We start from the raw sequence: 22,430 nt of genomic DNA on the forward strand, positions 1-22,430 counted from the left end.
GGCTGGGAGGGGAGCAAGGAGGATGATTTAATAAACGGGGGGGGGGGGGGTTATTTTTGTCTTCTAGGGCACACAGGCCGTCTCCTCCAAGCTCTCCTGGGAACCAGCATCCTCTTCCTCACTGCCCACTTGGTCTTCCAGATATGCCTGTACACTGTGCCGGATCTGGGCCAGCTGCTGGGACAGAACTGTGAGTACTGAGCCCCCATGTGGCTCTGCTGGGGCTTCTTCAGCGCAGAGCAGTAAGCTCCTCCCCTGGCCCCAGTCGGTCGTATTCAGTCCCAGCCCCATTGCTGGGCCCATTTCCCCCATCACTCCCCTCTGCTAGACTGATCTGGGAACGAATCTGTTCCATCTGGGGTTTGGCTGGGACGCTCTCAGCACCTTTCCTAGACCTGAAGAAGAGCTCGAACGCGTGTCTCTTTCACCAACGGAGGTTGGGCCAAAACAAGCTATTTCCTGCCCCACCTTGTGCACGTCACTGTAGTTACTTGTGAAATATCCCAGGCAGGTGTTGATATCGGAGCTTTCTAGATCCCAGCCGCACTGCACGGGCAGCCGCTCAGCATGGACTGACCAAGCGTGCATTTGGGGGCAGGGTGACTCTTCCCCAGGCTGGGTCAGGAATTGGCAGGGGATTCCCTCTATGATTTTCAAGACCCATCTCCCACCCCCACCACTGCCCTTTCCTCCCCATTCTGGGGGCAAATGTAAATCTTTGTTGCATCTCAGCGGTAGCTCCTGGATTGATTCCATTTCGCCCCATGTTTATCCCAAGCCCCCTGCTCTTCTCTACCTGCCTTGCAAAATGCCCCCGGGCTCCGTCCTGCTGCCCAGCGCGAGCTTTCCCGAAGTGCTGGCACTTTGCTTGCAGAGGTTACTTGCATGCACTTGCCGAACAACATCCTCGGCTGGGCGCAGGCTGTCCGAGAGGGGAGCGGGGCAGGCAGGCGTGTGCCTCTGCCCTCCAGCCCCTGCAGTTCTGTCTGCACTGGATTCTCTCTTGGCCTGTGGACACGGAGTCTGTTTGGTCTCTGGGGGCAAGGGGGGTCTGGCAAGTGCCTTTCCTCTTCTCCGAGCGGAATTGGAGGCAGTAGGAAATTGTTTCCCTTATGGAAAGCCAGGCTTGGCTTCCGCCTCTTGCTCTGCAGCCTCTCCCCCCTCCCCCGGGAACAGCCTGGCCGATCAGGGCTGCGTACAGTACACACCAGTGAACCACTCCCCGGCAAGCCAGGAAAGCCAGTGGGAGAAACGTCCCCCTACTCCCAAACTTCCTCCTTTCCCAGCAAGGGGCTCCCTGCAGCCAGTGCCCCCGTCTTGCTCCCTCTGGGCCCTCCTTCCCCAGACCCTACAGATCTTCCTCCCCAGAGCAGCAGGGGGCAGAGAAAGGGGAGAGGGAGCGATGGGAGAGGGGGGTGTGCAGCCACCGCTGTCCCCAGAAACCACCTTCTCCTGTGTCTCCTTTGGAATCCACCCGGAATATAGGTGTCAGCTGGGCGTCACCGGACAGTGCTTGGCCAATCCGATTGCTTGGCTCCCTGAACTGTCAAGGTGAAGGAGATGTACCTGCCCCGTGGCCTGTTCTGTTCCAGTCCCGAGTTGGGGTGGGGGACTTGGGTCAGCTGGGCTGGGACTGTCTGGTGCCCCATTTGGGGGGAGGGATAGCTCAGTGGTTTGAGCATTGGCCTGCTAAACCCAGGGTTGTGAGTTCAATTCTTGAGGGGGTTACTTAGGGGTCTGGGACAAAATCAGTACTTGGTCCTGCTAGTGAAGGCAGGGGGCTGGACTCGATGACCTTTCGGGGGCCCTTCCAGCTCTATGAGATAGGTATATCTCCATATATTTTTATTTTTATTTTGGTCTGGCCCAGCCAGCAGATGGTTCCTGTGCTCCCGGCCCTTCCTGTTGTATTCGTTTAGATGGATAGTATGAGCCAAAGGTGTGAACGTAGCCCACGGTGTCCTACATCAAACCGTGTCAAACAAGGGGAGGGGTCGGTGTACAGAGACCTCAGCCTGCTCCGCCCCATTAAACAGCCATCTGACCTTTCGTGAAGGATACAGCAAAGCGGGAGAGACCGTTCGAGCCTTGGGAATGTGACGTCAGAACTAAGGGTTTCACGTTCGCCACTTCCCTGGCCCTTGAGCTGCCGAGTGTTTTTAGAAGGAGAAAGCCCCTGGTGTGCCAGTCCCCGGGGGGCACTCTTAGAGGTCCTGCTGGGCCAGGGAGAAGTTTGCTGAGATGCGCTGGAGAGGTCACTGTTGCTGCTCTCGTGGGAGGCTGGTCCGTTAGATGGCCGGACAGTCAGAGGGACGCTGGGACGGATGGCACGTACGCGCTGGGCTGCACCGCCCAGGGCTGCGAGTAGGAGACGCTGTGGAGGCGGGGGGATGCGGCTGTGGCACTTGATCTCCCCTCGGCCCCTGCCCTGGAGCAGCTCCCCACACCCGCTGACCCTTTAGACGAGCTCGCTAAGCAGCTGCAGAGCGGGTGGCGTCAGAGCTCTCGGCAGCCCCGCTGGCCCTGCTGGCGCTTGCTCCTGTTCTTGGCACCCGGCCCTTCTCACTCTTACGGGCCTGATAGGGAGAAGGGCTTTGCTGGCCGCGTCCTCCCAAGCAGTACCACATCCCCGCGTGCTGTGTACATTGCTGGAGCCAGCAGCAGCCTGGGGCCAGGGTTGTGGGGGGCTCTTTGCTATTCAAGGGGATCAATCTGTGCCCCCCCAGTATCATCAGACATATCATGGCCCCATAGTCAGGGGTCCCAGCCAGCCGGGCTCTGCTCCCAGCCAGGGCGCTCTGGAAGGAAGGATGCACTCCGCAGTGCCCTGCACGGCGATAGGGATACAGATTCCCTGCATGACGGGGGCACATTGGGAATGCGTGAGGCAGGATTCAAAGGTCCCCGTTAATCCTTGATGGGTCAAATATGGCCGGGACCCCATGTGCCCTATGGGGGATCCACTCCAGCTGCAGGGCTAAGAGTGAGATGGCAACGCTCCGGTCCTGACCCACTTGGGGTTACGGCAGCCCCCCCAGAGCAGGGCTGGGAACCCCGGTGTCCGGCTCCAATTCCAACCTTGCTCATTGCACTTTGCTTCCTAAATTCCCCTGCGGTTTCAGCTAGATTGAAGATTCTTCTTATCCTTTCCTCAACGGATACCGAGAAGCTGTTAGACGGCTGCCCCGTTCCATCGCGGAGGTGGTCGCATTTCAGCGGTGGGCAAAGCGGTCCCTGCCTGGCTAGTCTGTAAAGAGCTTTCAGCTCCTTGGAAGATGCTGTATAAATGTGAGATCTAGAGAGCTGAGCCTGGCGTTTCTATGGGCGAAGCGGAGTGTATAGCATTGGCTCTGACCATAATTGGGTGCGCAAACAGCAGGGGGCAGAAATAACCGTCTGACTGGTCCCTCCCACGTGCCCTTGCAGTAACTTTGCACAGATTCGTGCATGCCGTTTTGCACACTTGGGTCTGGTGATCCAGGCCTGCACTAGCCACACTGTTACTTGAGGTGAAACATTCTAGTTTTGAGCCATTTGACCAGTGAGGGTCAAGCTGGTGAGTTACCGCAGGCTGCCACCTGCTATGTATCAGGCCCTGCTGGCCATGTGCCTTCTCTCATCCACTCCCCTGCTCAGACGCTGTCCATCTGCTGTTGCCGGACTCAGCAATGTCTTGGCATCTGTGCCAGTTCCCAGTGGGTTTGCCAGACTAACTCCCTCTTTGTTTGCTTCCCCACAGGCAGCACGTGGGAAACGCTCGCCCGTCACATTGGGGTCACCAGGTAAGGGGCAGATCTCTGCGTCGTGGCACTTGGGCGGTGGTGGATTTCTCGGACGTGGCCCCACTCACGCTCCTCTGGGGTGGGCCCCACGTAGGGAGCCAAGCCACTGCTGTGATTGGGCGTTGGCTGGGTGGTCACTGGGGCCATCGGGTGTCCTGCTCCAGCCCTTGAACTGATGGCCGGGGGGAGGCTCAGAAGGCAGGTCCCCACAATTGGGCCTTACGCTTTCCTCGGAAGCACCGTGTGGTGCCACAGGCCAGGGCTGGGGACCGCCTGTGGGCTCCCGCGTGCCGCTGCAGTGACTCGAGGCATTGGCTGCAGCGCTGGCAGAGGGCGCAGGCTCCGGATAGAGCTGTCTCCTTGTCCCAGCTTCCAGCCCAGCCTGGCGGAGGGACTCGCTCGCCCAAGGCAGAGCCAGAGGGAGCTGTGGGGTGGCCAGCAGCAGCACGTGGCAGGGCATGTTGCTCCCTGATGTTCTGTTCCCACATCCGTGGCTGAGCCATGTGGGTCCCCGCCCGCCACTCCCACTGGCCTCTGCCCGTGGGTCTCACACAGCGCGAGGGGCTGGCCTGTCGGTAGGTGAGTGTTTAACTCTCCCGCCCGGCTCGTTCCCTCGCAGGCTGGACCTAAACGACATCCCCAACTCTGTGCGCCTGGTGGCTCCCGACCTGGGGATCCTGCTGGTCTCTGCCATCTGCCTGGGCCTGGGCCGCCGTCTCGTGCCCAAGGGCAGCGCAGCGGCGCGTGTCCGGAGGCTGGAGTCGCTCGAGCCCCTCGAACAGGTGAGATGCTGCAACTGGCACCGGGTTCTCCACGAGCTGAGATGGCTGGTCTCCGACAGATGGGCACCAGGCCCGGGCGGGGTCCCTGCTGGGAAGCTGGTGAACCGCTCCAGCCATGGGTTAGAGCCATCAGGCTTTTCCGCCCCGGGTTTCTGCCAGCCCCTCCCGTGGGCAGGGTACTTCCCCAGGGCCTTGTCCAGACTGGCTGTCTGTGTCTCAGGCGATGGGGTTTCTTCCAGACCAGACACACACACAGACAGCCCCCCCGACTTCAGGGAGCTGTCCTGCGCAGGGCGTGGACTCAGGAATGACCCCACCCCGACCCCCATTAGAGTCTGGACTTCAACAGAACCATTCAACGGCCACTGGGATCCTCCAGCCATGGCCTTGACTTGTGTCTGCAGCTTCGCTCTGTGCGGTGGGGGAAGGGCTCCCAGCACGGGCCAGGCCAGACCTGCCCCAGGATGATGAATGTTGGGTCCCCAGCTGGTGTGTTTCCTTTCCTTGCCAGCCACGGCCCTGCACTTTCCAGAGCCTCAGCCTAGCTCACAGGCTGCATTCACTTGGATACGGGATTGTCCTTCCTGTGCGGAGCAGTTCTGCCCTGTTAAACAGGGGCACCGGCCACCTCCGGAGGTGGCTGCCTGGCACCAGGGCTTGGCTACACTTGAAACGCTGAAACGGCACAGCTGCAGCGCTGCGGGGATCCCCCTCCCCGAGAGGTGGTAGCCAGGGGGACGGAAGATTTCTTCCATCGACCTAGCACTGCCTACGCCGGGGTTAGGTCGGCTTGACGACGCTGCTGTGGGGGTGAATTTTTCACACCCCCCCAGCGACGGGGCAACTTCCCTTTTTAGTGTTGGGGGAAAGTGATCCTTGTGCATGCGTGAGGCTTGCTTCTACCGCAGCTGCGTACATGAGCTCAGTGGGCCTGGCACGTGCAGTGCAGAGCCCGGAGAGCCCTTGGGATGGAAGGCGTTAGAGAGCTGGAAAAAGCTGTATTTATTGTACCGTCCTGGCCCTTTAAAATCTCCCTTGTCCAGGGTGAATCCCATTGGCTGACACTGAGCTCCTGGGAGAGCCCGAGGAGGAGTTCAAGGGGCTAGGTCTGTCGCCAACCTGTCTGCAGCCAGCCCACCGCTTAGCACAGGAGCTGCCTCCTGGGCAATATTCAGCTTTGCAGATTGCTGCCGCTGGAGCCAGCTGGGAGCCTGGGAAGCTTGGCCTGGCCGAGGAAGCCCCAGAGACCACTTGTGGAACAGATGTGCTAATGGGATTAGCCAGGACCAGCGAACCTGCGCCCCTGGGAACCGCAGTCTGGCAGCGCTGCCTCCTGGGGGAGTCATTCACTCCCTCACAGCTAATTACGGTGCAGATCCTTCAGCTTCACGCTGCGCCTAGCTGTGCCCCAGCCCCCAGAGCTAGCAGCGAGAGATTGGCCTGTTCCCGCTTGCACCAGATGCCCGCTGCGCGGCCGGCCTTGCGTTCGTTGCAAACCCTCTCCGAATGAAGGGCTCTTCAGCTCTGGGGCCTGGGAGGGACCCATCCCTGGGACGGGGCAAGGCGCGGCCTCCTAACGGGGGACACGTCGTGTACTCAGCCCAGGCTGCCCTGGAACTCCACTGCTGACTGACCCATTGACCCCTTCCCCTCGGTGCCCCCCCGTGGCTAGGGCAGGTATGCTGGTCGCTAACCGCTGGTGCTGTTGGATGCCGTGGCCTGGGGAAGAACCCAGCCAGCCCGCTGGGTGGCCAGAGGGGAGGCAGCCCAGTCCAGGGAACGGGGTCTGGGGCTGTGGGGCCGGAGAGCAGGATTCTATTTCTAGCTCCACCGCTGCCTCTGTCATCTGACCTAGGGCAAGTTGTGGTCCGTTCCTGTGCCTCAGTTTCCCTCTCTGGAAGAGGAGGCTCACGCACCCCTTGTTCCCAGTGGATTTGGGAGGGAATCTCCCCCCGCCCGCTCCCCAGGGCACATTTCTGGGAATGGGACATGAGCTGGGGTTAAAGCAGAGGACTAGAAACTGGGCAGCTCTTCCATTCCCAGCTCTGGCATTGCTGTACTGCAATGAGCCAGGCCCTCCCCTGCCCCGTGCCTCAGTTTCCCCATTGGTTTGTAAAGTGCCTCAGGCAGATGGACGGCTCTAGAAGGGCAGAGGGTTCCGATTCCCTTGTCCTGACTGAGCGGGGTCAGCTGGGCCCTTCCCCCTATGACTGACGCCCTGCGACTGCAGGGGGAGGGAGCCCCCAGACCTGGGTGGGGCTCGGTTCCTCCCATCACCTGCACTCCCAGCTCAATGCAGCTGTCTTTTGTCCTGCCTGCAAATGGCCCAAGGGCCCGTCTGTGCATCGGAACAGGCAGGCTCCTCTCGGTCGGTTCGCTGGCGGCCTTTTGTGGCAAACCACATCAAGGGCCCAAGGGAGGGGCCGGCCCCAGCTGACTTGCCCTTCTCGGGCACCACAAAGACTCTCCTGAGGGAGGAGACCAGCACCCCAGGCTGATCCTGGCACAGCCGTCCACAAGCTGCTCCAAGCCTGACTCACCCAAGCCCCCTCCGCCTGGCCCTGGGCATGAGGGGCCACAAGGCAGGTGGGGGAGAACCCCACAGAGAGTGTGGGGCACAAGGCCAGGCCCCCCACCCATCCTGGTACTCCCTGGCCTGTGTCCTGTGAGCCTGGCTCATGGATCGAAAGCAGCCGGCTGCTTCTGCCACGGGCACAGGGTGCCCTAGTGTGGTGGCAGAGAATCCGGCCCGATGTGGGGGCGAATGGAAGGGTGAGGCCAGTCGGTCCCATCCCAGACAGATGCTTCCCTGCAATAGCCCCGGCTGGAGCCTTTGTTAGCCCGTCAGACAGCTCCCGTGTAACAGCAGGGCCCACGGCCACCAGCTGCAGGAGTGAGTCTGTGTCGAGCGGAGGCCGCTGGGGAGAGATCATGCGAAGTGAGGGGTCGTAGCCTCCTGCAGTGCTGATCTGATCCAACCCGTCCTGGTCTTAGAGAGGGAGGCCAGCCCTCCCTGCTGGGCCCTGCCGCCAGCCTCCGATCCCTGAGTTAGCACCCAGCCTTGAGCTGCAAGGCCAGACCATTGCCAGCTCCAGACTCCCGGCGTCTCGGAAACCTTGTTTCCGGAGCTGCTGTGCCCCTCCGCCGATGGAGCCAGCCCAGCGCGCCTGGCGCAGTGCTGCGTTCACACTGCCCAAACTGCCCCCATCCACCCCCAGGCAGATCCAAGCACCAGCACGACCACAGTGCCGGTAAACTGCCGGCCTCGAGCGAAACGCAGCGGGGAGAGCCAGCCAAGCGGTTTCCTCCCAGCACTCACCCCACACTTCCTCTGCTCCACAAAGGACGTTTCAGGGAGTCTGTCCAGATAACCGGAGTCTTAGCGCCGCCGGTGCAGACTGGGTTCGGTTCTACTCCAAAACCACACGGACACCTTGGCCTCCTGGTTCTGCGCATCCTCCCAAGATCCAGACCCCGCAGAGTTCTGTCCAGCCTGTCACACAGCCCGAGCACGGAGCAGGCAGGACGTGCGTGGTGGGTGCTCCAGGGCTTCTCTAGCCCCCGCTGATTTGGGAACAGTTTGGATGTTGGACTCTCTGGAGGCCAAACCCCAAACATCTGACCCACCAGACTCCCCATTGGAACCGCCCCATCCTCAAACTCAGGGCTGTTTGTTGGGAAAATCACCAAGAAAATGGCACACGAGCGAAATCACCAGGCCTGGCCTTGCCGGCAGCGGGACACCCCTGGTGCCCTGAGATGGGGGAAGGAGGCCCTGCCCCAGTGCAGCTTAGAGTCCAGCACAGCCGTGTGCTTCCACCTTTCCAGCCAGAGGAGAACTAGTCCTGCCCAGGACCCCACATGCTGGGCCGGGGGTAGGGAGCTGTGTCACCAGCTGGGGGATTGGCAGAGCTGGGCCTCAGCTGCCCAGAGGGTTTGGAATCCGGCTGTGGGGCTGTTGCTGCCTGGCGCGGGGGGTGACGCAGGCAGCATTCCTGCCGTGCCCACCTGGAGGGAGCTCCTGCTCCTCTGCCCCCATCCCCCCTTGTCCCTGGCACCTTGCAAACCTCAAGGTGAGTCACCCAGCGGAGGAGGGACCGTGTTTGCTCCTCGGTTACCATGGGGACCCTAGCAAACAGCCCGAGTAACAGAGCCAATATTATGTGGGGCTCGCCAGAGGCCAGGCTGCAGCTGGGGCCGGGGCCAGATGGGTTGGTGGCTGAGTGTCGCCACTTGCTGCTCCTGGAAGGCTGGTTGGAGTCTCCCCTGTCCTGCGGCCTCCCCGTCTAGCCCCTGCTGCAGCCCTGGGCTTGGTCACTGGAGCGGTGCTGGAGAGCTGGCCTGGGGGCCGGGGGCTGCAGGGGCTGCCCCAGCTGTCCCTCTCCTGGGAAGTGCTCAGCTGGTCCCTGGGAGTCTGTGGGCCGGAGGCTGCCGAAGGGGCTTGTGCAGGTGCCCACGTCAGGGGAAGCCAAAGCAGTTTGCTCTGCCCCCCACCTGCCTTCCCCCCCGGTTCTCAGGGACTTGGCTCGGGGCACAGGGACATCAGGGAATGGGGAGTGGTGGTGGGGGGGGGTCGGGTCAGGATGTAGACTGAGAACCAGACTTTTGTCCAGTTGAGCTGCAGCTGACCTGCCCGGGCAGTTGCTGTACCTGCGACCCCGGGGCTAAATGGCTGCGTTTGCACACCCAGTCACCTGATCAGCGAGCATGCGTGTAAACGAGGTGTGCAAGCCTGGGCCTGTGGGGCCAGGACCGTGACTTCCCCCGCGAAACGGGCCTGGCCCCTCTGTGCTGTGAGCCGGGGAGCTCTCTTGGCCGAACGGCCTCGGCTGGAGGTTCGCGGTTGGGTGAGGGAGCTGGGGCAGCCCAGGCTCCGGGGCTCGCAGCCGGGGGTGTCTGGGGGCTGGGGGGTGGTACGTGCAGCCTTCTCCCTGCTGTGCTGTCCTGCAGCCAGGGATACGCTGCTCAGCACAGAAAGCCCCTCCTGTCCCATCCCGTCAGACCCCCGCTGAATTGTGACCAGTGGAACGAATCCTCCGCACTGAACAAACCAGCCAGGCAGGTCCCTCCCTGGCCAGCGCAGCCAGAGGTGCCTGTGGGGCAGGACGCTGCCACGCCAGCTGATGGGGCCAGGAGGTCACTGCTGGGTTTGAGGAGCTGGCGTTCTAGACGCAGCCAGTCACTCGAAGCCTGAAGCGGGAGCCTAGGAATTGCAGCTGCGGAACTGAGCATTGGTCCGTCTAGCTCCAGGAAAGGTCAGTGCTGGGTGCTTCAGAGGAAGGTGGGAAAAGCCCACAATGCACCTGGCTAAGTCTACATCCTGGGAGGGGATGCTTTACTGCCTCAGCTGGTGATCAGCTTGTGGCCTGAAGCCTGAGGATCAGTTGCCTGAGTAACTATATCCTAGCAACTAGTACTTCTGATGCTGCAGTCCACAAACATCTGGAACCCTTGTTGTTCACCTCACTAATACCCTGCAGCAGTGAGTTCCATGGGTGAATCATATATGGCATAGAGAATTCTCTTCTCTTCTGCGTAGTGCTGGTGCAAGGAGCTGGACCAGCAGCTCCAGAGCCTGCAGGCTGGAACTGCCAGTGCAGGTAGTGGCACTGCATTTCCCCCGCTCTGATCCGGGCCCCTGCCCTGGAAGGGCTACCCCCAGTGGAGAGAACAGTCTCCGGGGCCCTGCTTCTCTGCTGAGCCCAACAGCAAAGCGGTACCCAGTGTGGTGTTTGTTTTGTGACAGGGACACAGGACTGAGGCCATCAGGGCAGCAAGTGGCCATGGGATGGGAAAGGCCTCTGGTGCTTACCAGTCAGCGACCATCTCCCGATCCCCCTCTCCTCCAGCTGACTTGCCCCTAGTTCCTCAGAGGTAGGGGCCTCAGGTTGGGAGCGCTCGTCCTGCCAAGATGGACAATGTTTTCCTCATTAGCGGTGCCTGCAGTTCCAGGAGCTGCCTGGGCAGTCCCAGGAATCGTCTGAATCGGTGCCTGGGCTGCGTTTGGGATTGGCACGGCCCGCGGCCCCTGGCAACATTCCTCGAGATTCACATTCCTTAGTGAGCTCGGCTGAGCAGCCCCAGGCCACGGTCCTGGGGAGCAGGGCCTCCTGCCTCTTCTGGATCCCCAGATCCCCCCATGTTCTGCCCCTCCAGGACCTCAGCTGGTACCTGGGCTCACCTGGCTGGAGGGGAGAGAGGGCCACACTGGCAGGAGGGAGTGGGAAGGAAATTTCCCTCTGCGGTTTGGAGATGCTTGTCGGGCTGCACTGGGGGTTCGGCTTGTTTGGGGACCTTCGCGGTAGTGGGAGCTGTCGGGTGCCGTGTTCAGTGATGTCCCCCTCCTGCCACCACAAGCTGTCGGGGGGCCTTGGGGCGCTTGTAGGGGCAGAAAGCAAAGGCGGAGCTGGGGGCAGCGCCGTGGGGGATGTGGGCTTTGGCCAGCCTCAGGCCCACCGCACCGGGGCTGGCATCAGGGGCGCGGGCCCTGGCCCTCTGGGAACGTTAACTCTTCAGCTTCTCCCAGCCCAACGCCCTGCCCTGCCCTGCCCGCCTCAGAGCTGTACGGCGCCAGCGATCATGATGGGGATGTGTGTCAGGGTGTTCTCGTGCCCCTGCTGGCCAGAGGGGGCTGATTGCTGCATCCAGGGGTGGTTCGGCGGGGCTGGCTCATCCCACAGAGCTCTGCCTTGGGCCTAGTCCAGCCCTTTCGTGGCTGAAGGCTGCCAGTCCTACCCAACTGGCTTTGGGACGGGTCCAGACAGGGACTAGGTAGAGACCCAGCAAACTCGTTCCAGCTCGGGAGCCCAGAGCTGAGCGCTGTAGAGCTCCCCTGTCCCTGCTTGGTGCCCTGCTGAATAGACTCACTGGCAGAGAGCTGAGCTTGCATCCCATGGTGCGGACCCAGTCACCAGCACCCTGCGTGGGGCGGCCTTTAGGGGGGTGCGAGTGGATTCTTATGTCTAATACTGTGCTGGTTGGGTGGGAGCAGGGCCTAGTGGTTAAAGCAGCGAGTCCGGGTTTGGGTTCTGGCTGTGTCCTGACTCGCTGTGCGGTGCCACGTCTCTGAGATGGGGGCAGTGCCCCCGGTACCCTCCTTCCAGGTGTGGCACGAGGCGTCATGCCAGAAGGATTGTAAAGCAGCGTGAGATACGGCCTGGCCGCTTTCCCCAGTACTCAGGCAGCTCTGGCATGGGCCTGTCCAAAGCCAGCTGCTCGGGGATAGACCGTTCTGCTTGCTTCTGGCCAAGCTACCAGTGGAGAAACCAGGGGGCTTCTCCCCACCCTCTGTGCCCCCGGCCCACAGGAGACAGAGCCCAGTCTGACTCAGGGCCGGCCAGGCCTCGTTTCCCATTGGCACTGGCCTGTGAGAACGTCGCCCAGCGAGGTGGCTGGCACAGCTGCACCGGCCGCGGGGTTGCACCAGCCGCTGCTGCCAGGAAACGCCATCTCTTGGGTGCTCTGCGGAGAGCTCGGGTTGGACCCGGGCGAGCCAGGGGCTGCGGAGGCTGGGGAGTTGTCTCAGCTGCCCCAGCCCCCTACAGGGAGGCAGGGGGGAAGTGTCCACGTCCCACGGGAAGCTGGGGCTTCTGATCTCTCTTTGTTCCCAACACTGGCTGTCCCGGCCTGGCCTCGTGGCCAGCCAAGGGGAGCGCCCAGCAGGGCGCCTGGCAGAGCTGGCCCCGCAGAGCTGATGGAGGCTGGCAGCTGTGGGAGGAAGATGGGGGGGAGGTTACTCCGGCCAGTGCTCTTGGCAAGCCGACCTGGGCTGGGGCCAGGCACCGGGCACTTTGCTGGGCACTGGAGACCACGGGAGACACGGGGACCATTCCCTGCCCACCTTCCGGCAGCAGCACTTTAGAGGGCCCAGGCTCAGACAGCAAAGGAGGGGACTCAGCCAGGGTGACCCCAGAACATGGCTCCTTCGTGCCTTTGATTGGGCTGTGTGTGGCGGCAGCCCGCAGTACCCCAGCCTGCTCTCTGGCCAGGGGGCCCCAAGGGCCCTCGCTTTCTCCCATGGCTGGGAATTGTCGCTCCATGTGTCCCGGGGCCTGTTTTGTGACTGGCGCTTGTGAGCGATCCACCCTGGGCCTGGCAGCCTGGCGGGCGAGATGCCCTGGTGCTGATGGATGGTGCCCAGAGCCTCTGCCTTGGCATAGCTCTGCTGGCAGAAATGGAACTACTTGGCGGGGGCCTCGCCCCCATAATTCAGTGGGGTTCCACCTCCAAAAGGCCTGGCTCCCCTGGGTGCACAGCAGGGACCCTATCGACACATCCACCTGGGCAGGAGGGAGCTGCCCAGTTCTCCGTGGCTGCCCGTCCCCTCCAGTTCGGATTGAAGCGCTCCCTGGCCATGGGCCCGGGCCCCCTCTCGCTGCAGCTCCCCCATAGCGGGGGCCAGCGGTGAGTGCAGAGGTGAGGGTGGAAAGGCTGGGTGGGCTCCAGGGGAAGGCTCCAGCCAGCCCTCGGTGTGTTCGTGTGCGTGAAGTAATCTGAACTGGATCTGAACCCGGCGCCCAGGCCTGGACGGTGCCAGGCGGCAGCTGGAGCCGTCAGCTGCAAATACCTTTGCTGGGAGAATGGATCCGCGCGGAAGGCGGTGCTGGGAACCCAGGCTGCAGCGCCAAGAAAAACAGGCTTTTTGTCATGTGTTTTCCAAGCAGCTAATGAGACAAACAAGACCAGGTGCAGGGCTGCGGGGCGGAGCGCGGAGGCAGCTGGCTCCCACCCCAGCGGGGCTGGGGCCATTGTTCCAGAGCCACACAGAGCAGGGATGGCTGGAGGATCAGGCGGCGTGTGAGTTAGCAGCAACCAAACCTCTGGTGCAGTGCGCTGGTCTCCAGTGACCCCCATGGGACGGGGCAGGTCCCCAGCCTGCCTCACCCTCCCACCCGTGTGTAACGTGACCCAACCCAGAAATACTCCCAGGTTGGGACTCTCTGACCTGGAGGCTCAGGTTATGGCCAGGGGGGACACCGCTGAACATGGGGTGATGAGGCACCTTGCCCCCCCCCCCCAGCTCCACCCCACTCATGGGTCGGCCCAGCCCGAACAGTCTGGGTCTGAATCTGTCAGCAACGGGCTGAACCAGACCCACCAGAACCTTGGAAGAGCCTGGATCTGGATCTGGATCTGGACATTGCGGCCCAGGCTCATCGTCTGGTAGGCAGCGTCACTCAGCAGGCACAGCACAGACCTGGGAGCCGGGACTCCTGGGTCCTCATCCCACCTCTGCCACAGATTCACTACCACCGTGGGGGAGTCGCTTCCCGGTGCTGGGCCTCAGTTTCCCCTGCGTTGGGGTGTGGGTGAGGGTGCTGCGTGATGCCGCTGCGATGGACGGCTGGAAAGTGCCCTGTGAGAGCAGTGGAGCCCGGGGGGGATCCCCGATCCCCTTCCCAAAGGTCTGGAGAAGCCCCTGCCCCTAAACCTCTAGCGTTCTCTTGGGCGCTTACTGTCAGAGGCTGGAGACCAGGCTGGCTGGGCCGTGCCCTGCTCCGGCATGGCAGTTCTGTACCTAGGGCTGCCCCCTGGTGCCCTTGCCAGGCAGATGATCATGCGTGGCATTTATATGTAGCCACAGCTGGGCTGCCGTTGTCTGAAATCTCTGCAGTGAAGGGAGGAAGAGGCAGGTGGGCAAGTGGCTCCCAGCATGCCTGGTACGTGACCCGGTGTGGCTGCTCCAGCGGCAGATTCCTCGGTGCTCCGTATTTATTATTCCCTCGCCCGCCCTGCTGTGGAAATGGCAGGTGCTTTGAGAACTGAGCAGGACGGGCAGCGGGTTCCACTGCGACTCCCTGGAACACCGGTGTCTTCTCCAGCCATCCTCCCCCGGGAGCCGTGGTGGGGAGCCTGCCGCCTCTGCCAGCAGGAGACGGCACTCTTCCCCAGCAGCCGCAGCAAACTCCTGCTGTGCCGCGTCCAGTCCCCTTCCACCCAAGACCCGCGAAAACGCCAGCTGGCTGAGTCTGACAAAATCCCTGCAAAGCAGGTCTGGTTAGCCCCGTTTTCCTGCTGGGAGAGAGGCCTGGAGCCGGGGTGTGACTCACCCGGGCTCAGGGGCAGAGCCAGGCCCAGCCCCTGACTCCTGTGCTCTAGCCACTGGACCCTGGGTGCTCTTTGCTTAAAATGACCGTAGTGTGGGGTGCAGAGCCCTCTCGTGTGGGGCTGGGAAAAGGGCCCGGCCATTGGCATATAAACCAGACCCCTAGAACCTCCCCCACCCATAGGGCCAGCGCCATGGGCTGCTCTAGAACTGGCACCTCTGTCTCCATTTACTCTATCAGCACGTCGGCTGAAACCACAGCCTGACCAGGCTGCCTGCACCTCCCGACCTGTCCGGTAACCGGACCCAGCAACGTTGCTGGGGGGGCCATGTCTGTTCTGTGCTCTGTACAGCCAGCGCGACTGATCCCTGAGCGCAGGCTCTGCTTCCGCCCTCCCTCGCTCTGACACTTCGCACCCGGTGCCCTGCACGGAGACTGATCGACGGGTCTCCTTTCCCTGGCGGGCGCCGTGGCTATATCGTCCTTCTGTGCAGTCCATGGGTCTGTCTGCTCTGCTGTGCGTCGAGTGGCCAGAACTCAGCTCATCCTGCGCCTCCGACTAGCTCAGCGCCTTTGTACTGTAGGGAGAATGAGCCCTTTGTGTCCTGGGGTCGCAAGCCAGGCAGGTATCTGGAAGATGGGGAAACTGAGGCACAGTGAGGGGAAGTGACTTATCCATGGTCACACAGTGCATCTGTGACAGAGCCAGGAATAGAACTCCAGAGTCCTCCCACCCACCCACCCACCCCCGCGCTAACCACTAGTCAGTGGTGCCTTGGCCACGTGTGTGCCACGCCCTCTGAAGAGAGGAACTGTCTCCTCTCAGCCCCCGGCTCTGCCTCCTGCGGGGCTTCGTTGCACCAGCCTCAGGAGTGCTGGTTTGTGGGGCCGGGGCGTGTGGGGTGTGTGTGTCTGGGTCACCCCCCAGCGTGCAGGGCTGGATCCCTGGATTTCCTACCGCATGTGCAGTAACGGGCACTGCACCAACCAAGGGAATCCGGATCTGTGGCCGCTCTTGCTGCAGGGCCCGAGGGATGCGGTGACCCAGCCTGGCTCTTGTTCCCTACAGGAGGAGGACCTGGAGAGGCCGGCTGGGCAAGGCGCTGCAGAGGAGGTGGGCTCTGCGAAGCGAAAGGGGCTGCTGGCTGCTACGCTGCGGGTGAGAGCGCACTGGCTCCTGCTGGCGGTTGGGAAGTGTCTGGTCATCCTGCTGCTGGCTCTGGCAGGTAGGTGTCGGGGGGAGGGTCCTCTCCCGTTTCTCCTGGCCCAGCGTCGCCGGGTCACTGTAGGATCCGTGGCCTGGGCATGGGATGAGTCTGGGGCTCTCATCCTAGCTGGCACTGCCCCTGGTCGGTGCCGAGGCCTCTGTCCCCAGTGCTGAAGTGTGGGGCCCCCCTGGGGTCTCAGAGCAGGGCCCTGGCGGGGAGCCCCAGCCCTGACCCGGCTAGTGCAGCTCTCAGCAGCTCCAGTAACAGCCCCGGTGTCGGCTCGTTCCCCAGGGATCGCTCTGCCATCCGCCTTCTCCAGCATCTATTACCTGCTCTTCGTGGGCATCTGCACCTGGTGGGCCTGCCACTTCCCCATCAGCCACCTGGGCTTCAACACGCTGTGCATCATGGTGGGCGTCTTCGCCGCCGGCCACCTGCTCTGCATCTACAGCTACCAGGCGCCGTTCATCCAGGGGCTGTTCCCCCCCGCCAGCATCTGGGCACGGTAAGGCACCAGGCCTGGCCTCCCTGTGTTCTGATGCCCCATCCAGAGCCCTCCCACTCCCCTGCAGCCGGGCTGGCCTTCCCCTGTCCCATCTCCCCTCTTCCCCCTGCAGCCGGGCTGGCCTGCCCCTGTCCCGTCGCCCCACCATCCCCTGCAGCCGGGCTGGCCTGTCCCTATCCAGAGCCCCTCCACCCCCTGCAGCCGGGCTGGCCTGCCCCTGTCCTGTCGCCCTCCCACCCCCCTGCAGCTGGGCTGGCCTGTCCTTGTCCCGTCGTCCTCCCGCCCCCCTGCAGCCAGGCTGGCCTGCCCCCGTCCCGTCGCTCGCCTGTGGCAGGCTGCCCCTCCAACTCGGGTGCCAATGGGCATTGCGGCCTCGTCCTGCAGCACAGGTGGGTGCAGCTGCCTGCCCCATTCCCGGCTGCGGGGAGGACCCATCTCCCACTGGTGATATTCCCACCTCCACTCTGCCTAGCAACCTGCTTCCGGCACCAGAAGATTCCCCTGAATAGCCCCCCCCCCCCCACTGAGGGACCGGGGAAGGAGGGGGGGACCTGTGGGTCACCAAGGAGGAGCTCTCCCGTAGCCAGGGGGAGCTGATGGAACCAGCTGCCGGTGAAGGGACCCCAGACGTGCAACTCATCAGTGTGCCAATCAGACCGGGATCCAGCAAGTCCTAGGGCCTGGTCCCAGCTCTGCCCCCGGTTCGCTGTGTGTGGTGTGGGCCTGGCCCGGCCGTGCTCTGTGCCTCAGTGGGGCTGTGACCCACTGTGACGCTCAATCGGTTAGCGCAGGCGTCTGTGTGGTCACCGGCTGGGTTCAGCTGTAACGATGGCTGGGCAGCTCAGCGGGAACCTCTGCTCAGGGCGCGGCGGCCGTGTGGAAAGCCGAGGACGCTGGGGTGGGAGGGCTGGGCTGAGAACCGATCCTGAGCCCCCCGGTCGGGTGGATCACTGGGCCGGCAGGGGGGTTCTGTCTGGCTCTAGGACAGAGCCAAAGTGGAGGGATGACCTGCGAGGGGGGCTGGAGCCCTGGAGAGAGGAGGTGGGATGGGAAAGGCTCAGGCAGTGCCGTTTGGAGAGCGGCCGGGAGAGGCGGCAGACAGGGAAGGGGGGGCGGCGAATGGCAAACGGAGCAAAGGAAACAGTGTGCCGTTGTGGAAGAAAGCGCAGCTGCTTTTCCCACTGGCGTCCCAGGCAGCGAGAGGGGCTCTGGGGCGTGCTCAGAACTGGGGCACCCCACGCTGTGGCCGGTGCAAGCCTGTGAATGAGCATCAGCGTGTACCTGAGCCCACCCAGCCGCCGGCACCTCCGTACCCAGCCTGGCCTGCCAGCTCCCAGCCTGGCCCTGCTTCCACGCCCAGGGGTGTAACGCCGCCTCCTTCTTCCCTCCAGCGTATTTGGCTTGAAGGCCTTCATCCTGCCACTGAACTGCACTAACCCCAACGCCCTCCTCCTCAACACCAGCCACCCCTGGCCGGTCTACGTGAACCCCGGCGTCCTGCTGCTGCTGTATTTCACCGTGGCCTCTCTGCTGAAGCTGAGGAAGTTGGACTCCTCTGAACGGGTGAGGGGCGCTGGGGCCGTATACAACACAGTGCTGCGCCCCTTGTGCCCTACCCTGTGCCCGGGAAGGTGCCGCCGAGAGCTGCCGTGGCAGCTGGGAAGCTGGTGCTCCAGAGGGCACCGGTGCCGACCTGGGGATGTGGACAAAGAGCAATCAGCTAGTGGCTGAAAGGGGAACTCTTCACGCCCTGCTGCGTAGCATGGTGGGGCCAGAGCCCCAAAGCACTGGCTGCCCCACTGCAGATTGTCCTCCTCAGCGAGGGGTCCCTGCCAGGCGCAGACTGTGCCCTGCAGCGAGTTCCCCAGGGTGCTGGGGAGCCCTGGAGAGGGAAATGGGGCATGTGGCCAGTGGGATTTGGGGGCGTTATGTGCAGCGGCATCCAGAGCAGGGACGGGGACGGTTCTGCTCCAGGCGGCTCATTCCCAGAATCTCCCCGCTCAGAGCAGGGAGGGCGCAGTCCTTCTCTGCCTGGCTCTGGGGAGACCCCACCTGGGTCCCTGCCCCACTGTGCATGTGGGAGCGAGGCGCTGAGGTCGGCTCTTCCCCCCCTCCCCACTTCCAGAAGGACAAGGCGGAGGCGTCAGCGGTGGCGGCGGAGCCCCAGGATGAGCTGGTGGAGCTGGAGAGCTGGCCCAGGGAGGAAGACTGCCTGGCAGAAGACACCGAGGTCAGGAGGGGAGCCACTGGCCCCTGGGGCTTCGGGAATGGGGCCCCTGTACTGCGCTCGCCCTTTGGAGACTCCCCAGGGCTCGGAGGGGTGACAGGGAGCCCCCCACCCCCAGCTTTCCCTCAGGGCAGAGGCAGGTGCTGGGCCGTTAGCACCAGCCAGCCAGGGGCTCGTGGAGTTAGTGGGGCCGGAGGGGGGTGGCATGGAAGGGGGATGCTCTTGTGCCTTATGCTGGAGAGTCCATGGGGGGGGGGGGGCAAGAGGGAAAGGGTCAAGGGCCTGGGGACACTGGGTGGGGGGGTCTTGTGGCGCAGGAGGGGTGTGTCTGAGTGTGTGAGAAAGAGATAACACCCTGGGCAGATAATGGCGGGGGAGGCAGGAGGAGGGGAGCACACAGACCTGCCCCTTGCACCCTCCGTGGCTGTGAAGCTGCCTAGCGTTGGCAGCCCGTATGCCCAGGCCTGACGCTCTCCAGACTGGGGCTCACCCCACTCCTGTCTCTCTCCCCCAGCGGATGCTGTCCCCGGGCACCGAGGCCTCAGCTGCGGACGCTGAAAACTGCACCGTGCACGTGATCGGGCCAGGTAAGAGGCCGTAAGCAGCCCAGGAGAGACACGCTGGGGGGCTGCTCAGCTGAGTGACTGCAGCAGCTGCCCCTCCCTGGGCACTGCCCTGCGGTGCCAGCCGCTGGTGCCATGGGACTTCCCTGGGCTTAGGGCTCCATTGCGGCCCCACTCGCCTGGCTCCAGCTCCCTCTGCCCTTTGCTGGTCCCCACCCCGAGCCTGCAGCCCCTGCCCCAGGAACCCCCTTTCCTTGCACCCAGGATGGTGCAGCCTCCAGAGGGGAGTTTCCAGGGCTTGGCTGGCACAGGCCATGGGCCCTGCTCTGCCCCTGGCAGTGAGGCGGGCATGGGCTGACCCCAGCCCTGCTCATGTTAAAGGGACCCCAGCAGCCGGGGCTGGCTGAGTAGTACCAGGGCTCAGCTCGGTTGGGGTGAAGCAAAGGTGACTCCTAGTGGTCAGAGCTCAGCATTGCAGGGACATGCACCCTCCGGGAGTCGCATAGCTACCCATGGTGTTGGGGTGCAGAATGGGAGGGTCTCTTCCTGTGCCGCTGCCCAGGTGTGATCCCCACGGCCCCCGACCTGGCCTCGGGCACCACGCCCATCCCTGTCTGATCCCCACGGCCCCACAGCCCCCTGCTCTGGCCCCGGGCACCATGCCCGTCGCTGTCTGATCCCCATGGCCCCCGACCTGGCCCCGGGCACCGCGCCCGTCGCTGTCTGATCCCCATGGCCCCACAGCCCGCTGCCCTGGCCCCGGGTACTGCGCCCATCCCTGTCTGATTCCCACGGCCCCCGACCTGGCCCCGGGTACTGCGCCCATCCCTGTCTGATCCCCACAGCCCCCCTGCCCTGGCCTCGGACACTGCGCCCGTCGCTGTCTGATCCTCCCGGGTACCGTGCCCGTCACTGTCTGATCCCCCCCCGGGTACCGCATCCATCACTGTCTGATCCCCACGGCCCCCGACCTGTCGGTGCCGCTCTCGATCTACATCAGTCCCAAGGTGCTTGGCCAGTTTTCAGCCTCACTCTGTCTCCTCAAGGGGGGTGAGGCTGAAGGGGCTGGGGGAGGGATTTCGGGGCTGTGGGATGAGCTGGAGCCTTCATGCCCAGTGGGATGGGCTCCTCTCTGGGAGGTGATGGGTACGAGCCGTGTGGTGCCCTGGTATGGTTGGGGGTGTCTCTGGGCAGCTTTGGGGCTGCTCTAACCATCCCTGTGATTCTCTGCAGCGAGTAAGAAGCCGGAGCGGCGCAGGCAAAGGCTGCCCCTGCACGCGCTGGGACACGTGATCATGAACCAGAGCTACGTCTGTGCCCTCATCGCCATGATGGTGAGCCTGGAGCAGGGCTCCGAGCGGCTGGGCAGGGCGTGCACCAGCTCCGGACCGGAGCTCTGATCCCCAGTGGGGGCTGGGCTGACATGGGGTGGGGGTTCACCTGCTCCGAGCCCTGGGGAGGGCTGGGCTGACATGGGTGGGGGGAGGGGGCCAGCTCTGCACAGGGGCTCCGAGCCCCAGTGGGGGCTGGGCTGGCATGGGCAGGGGGTGCACCAGCTCCGTACAGGGGCTCCGAGCTCCACTGGGGGCTGGGCTGACATGGGCAGGGGGTGCACCAGCTCCGTACAGGGGCTCCGAGCCCCAGTGGGGGCTGGGCTGGCATGGGCAGGGGGTGCACCAGCTCCGTACAGGGGCTCCGAGCCCCAGTGGGGGCTGGGCTGGCATGGGCAGGGGGTGCGCCGGCTCCATACTGGGGCTCCCCCCCCGGTGCGGGCAGGGCTGGGCTGGCATGGAACATGGGGAGGGGTGCACCAGCCGGGTGCAGGGCCTGAGGGCGGAGCCTCCTCTCCTGGCCAGGTGTGGAGCATCACCTACCACAGCTGGCTGACCTTCGTGCTGCTGCTCTGGGCCTGCCTCATCTGGATCGTCCGCAGCCGGCACCACTTCGCCATGCTCTGCTCCCCCTTCCTCCTGCTCTACGGCCTGGCACTCTGCAGCCTGCAGTACGTCTGGGGCATGGACCTGGAGCCCGAGCTGCCCACCCGCGTCGGCTTCATGAGCCTGGAGCAGCTGGGGCTGGTCAGGACCAAATACCCCTGCTTGGACCTAGGGGCCAAGGTAACCCCCCGCTCCCCTCCCCACTGCCTGGCCGCCTCCGGGCTGGCTGGTTCCTCTGCCCCTGGCTGATGTCCCGCTGCTCCCCACAGCTGCTCTACACCCTGACCTTCTGGCTGCTGCTGCGGCAGTTTGTGAAGGAGAAGCTGCTGAAGTGCCGGCGGCCGCCCGCCCCTCTGCTGGAGGTGACCGTCTCCGACGCAGGTGAGAACCCCTCCCCCACGGCCTGCGGGGTGACCCCGAAACACCCCCCGATCCTGCCCGGGGCCTCAGCCTCCCCCACCTCCACGGGGAGCCGCAGGGAGTGCGCACTGGCCAGGGGAGACGCTGCTGCGCCCTCCGCCGTGCCCTGGGCTGGAGCGGGCGCAGCCTGTGCCTGGCCAGGGCCGTCGTGGCGCTGGACCTGCGTGCCGGGATGATGAGGGGCTGGTCTGCGTCCGGCCAGATATAACTGTGGAGGGACAAGGGCAGCCATGTGCCCCCTGCCCGCAGTAACAGGGCTCACGGGTGTTGCTCGGAGCAGCCTGGGCACGCTCGCTGCTTTGCAATGGGGGGTGGGGGGTTGGGGAGCTGCCAACAGGGCATCTTGGGCACCAGTGACCTCTGATCCCAGGAACCGTGCCTGGTGCCACCTGTGGGTGATGTCTGATCCCCCTGCCCTGGCTCCGGGCATCGCGCCCGTCGCTGTCTGATCCCCACTGTCTGTCTGCGTGTCTGGGGCCGGAGCCTGCCGCCCGCCAGGGAAATGTGCATGCTGGGTCTCCCGGAGCTGCTTCGCTGGCGCAGGCCTGGCACGTCCCCGGCTCTCACCCGCTGTGCCCTGCAGAGCCCGGCCGGCCGCGGAGCGTGCTGAAGTTCCTGGGCGAGCTGCTGACGGATCTCTACGCCAAGTACTGGATCTATGTGTGCGCCGGGATGTTCATCGTGGTCAGCTTTGCCGGGCGCCTGGTGGTCTATAAGATCGTCTACATGCTCCTCTTCCTCCTCTGCCTCATCCTCTTCCAGGTGAGGCCTGCGCCCAACGGGAGAGGCTGGCTGGCAAGCCCTGCGAGGCGCCTAGGCTGGGCATGTTCCCTGCATGGGGTGCTGGCCTCGGCAGCCGCTTGCTGTCTGATTCCATGGCGGCCTGGACACCTACCCCGCGACCGGCCGCTGTCTGTGATGGGGAACCCACCTGTGTCGTGTGGGCAGGTGCACCGGGCC

General features: G+C 63.9%; 1 protein-coding gene across 1 annotated transcript in view; it reads left to right on the plus strand.

Annotated features, from left to right (window-relative positions):
- PIEZO1 (piezo type mechanosensitive ion channel component 1 (Er blood group)) overlaps window positions 1-22,430 on the plus strand; it is a 73,084-nt gene that overhangs the window by 24,885 nt on the left and 25,769 nt on the right. The window contains exons 3-14 of the mRNA XM_065416604.1: window positions 68-190; window positions 3,740-3,782; window positions 4,402-4,564; window positions 15,680-15,836; window positions 16,110-16,323; window positions 17,715-17,886; window positions 18,449-18,553; window positions 19,065-19,137; window positions 20,347-20,447; window positions 20,970-21,230; window positions 21,320-21,431; window positions 22,054-22,232. Coding sequence (XP_065272676.1) covers window positions 68-190; window positions 3,740-3,782; window positions 4,402-4,564; window positions 15,680-15,836; window positions 16,110-16,323; window positions 17,715-17,886; window positions 18,449-18,553; window positions 19,065-19,137; window positions 20,347-20,447; window positions 20,970-21,230; window positions 21,320-21,431; window positions 22,054-22,232 — 1,703 coding nt within the window. The remainder of the gene's footprint in view (window positions 1-67; window positions 191-3,739; window positions 3,783-4,401; window positions 4,565-15,679; window positions 15,837-16,109; window positions 16,324-17,714; window positions 17,887-18,448; window positions 18,554-19,064; window positions 19,138-20,346; window positions 20,448-20,969; window positions 21,231-21,319; window positions 21,432-22,053; window positions 22,233-22,430) is intronic.

The sequence above is a fragment of the Emys orbicularis genome, chromosome 14 (assembly GCF_028017835.1).
Source record: "Emys orbicularis isolate rEmyOrb1 chromosome 14, rEmyOrb1.hap1, whole genome shotgun sequence".
In the NCBI taxonomy this organism is placed as follows: domain Eukaryota; kingdom Metazoa; phylum Chordata; order Testudines; family Emydidae; genus Emys; species Emys orbicularis.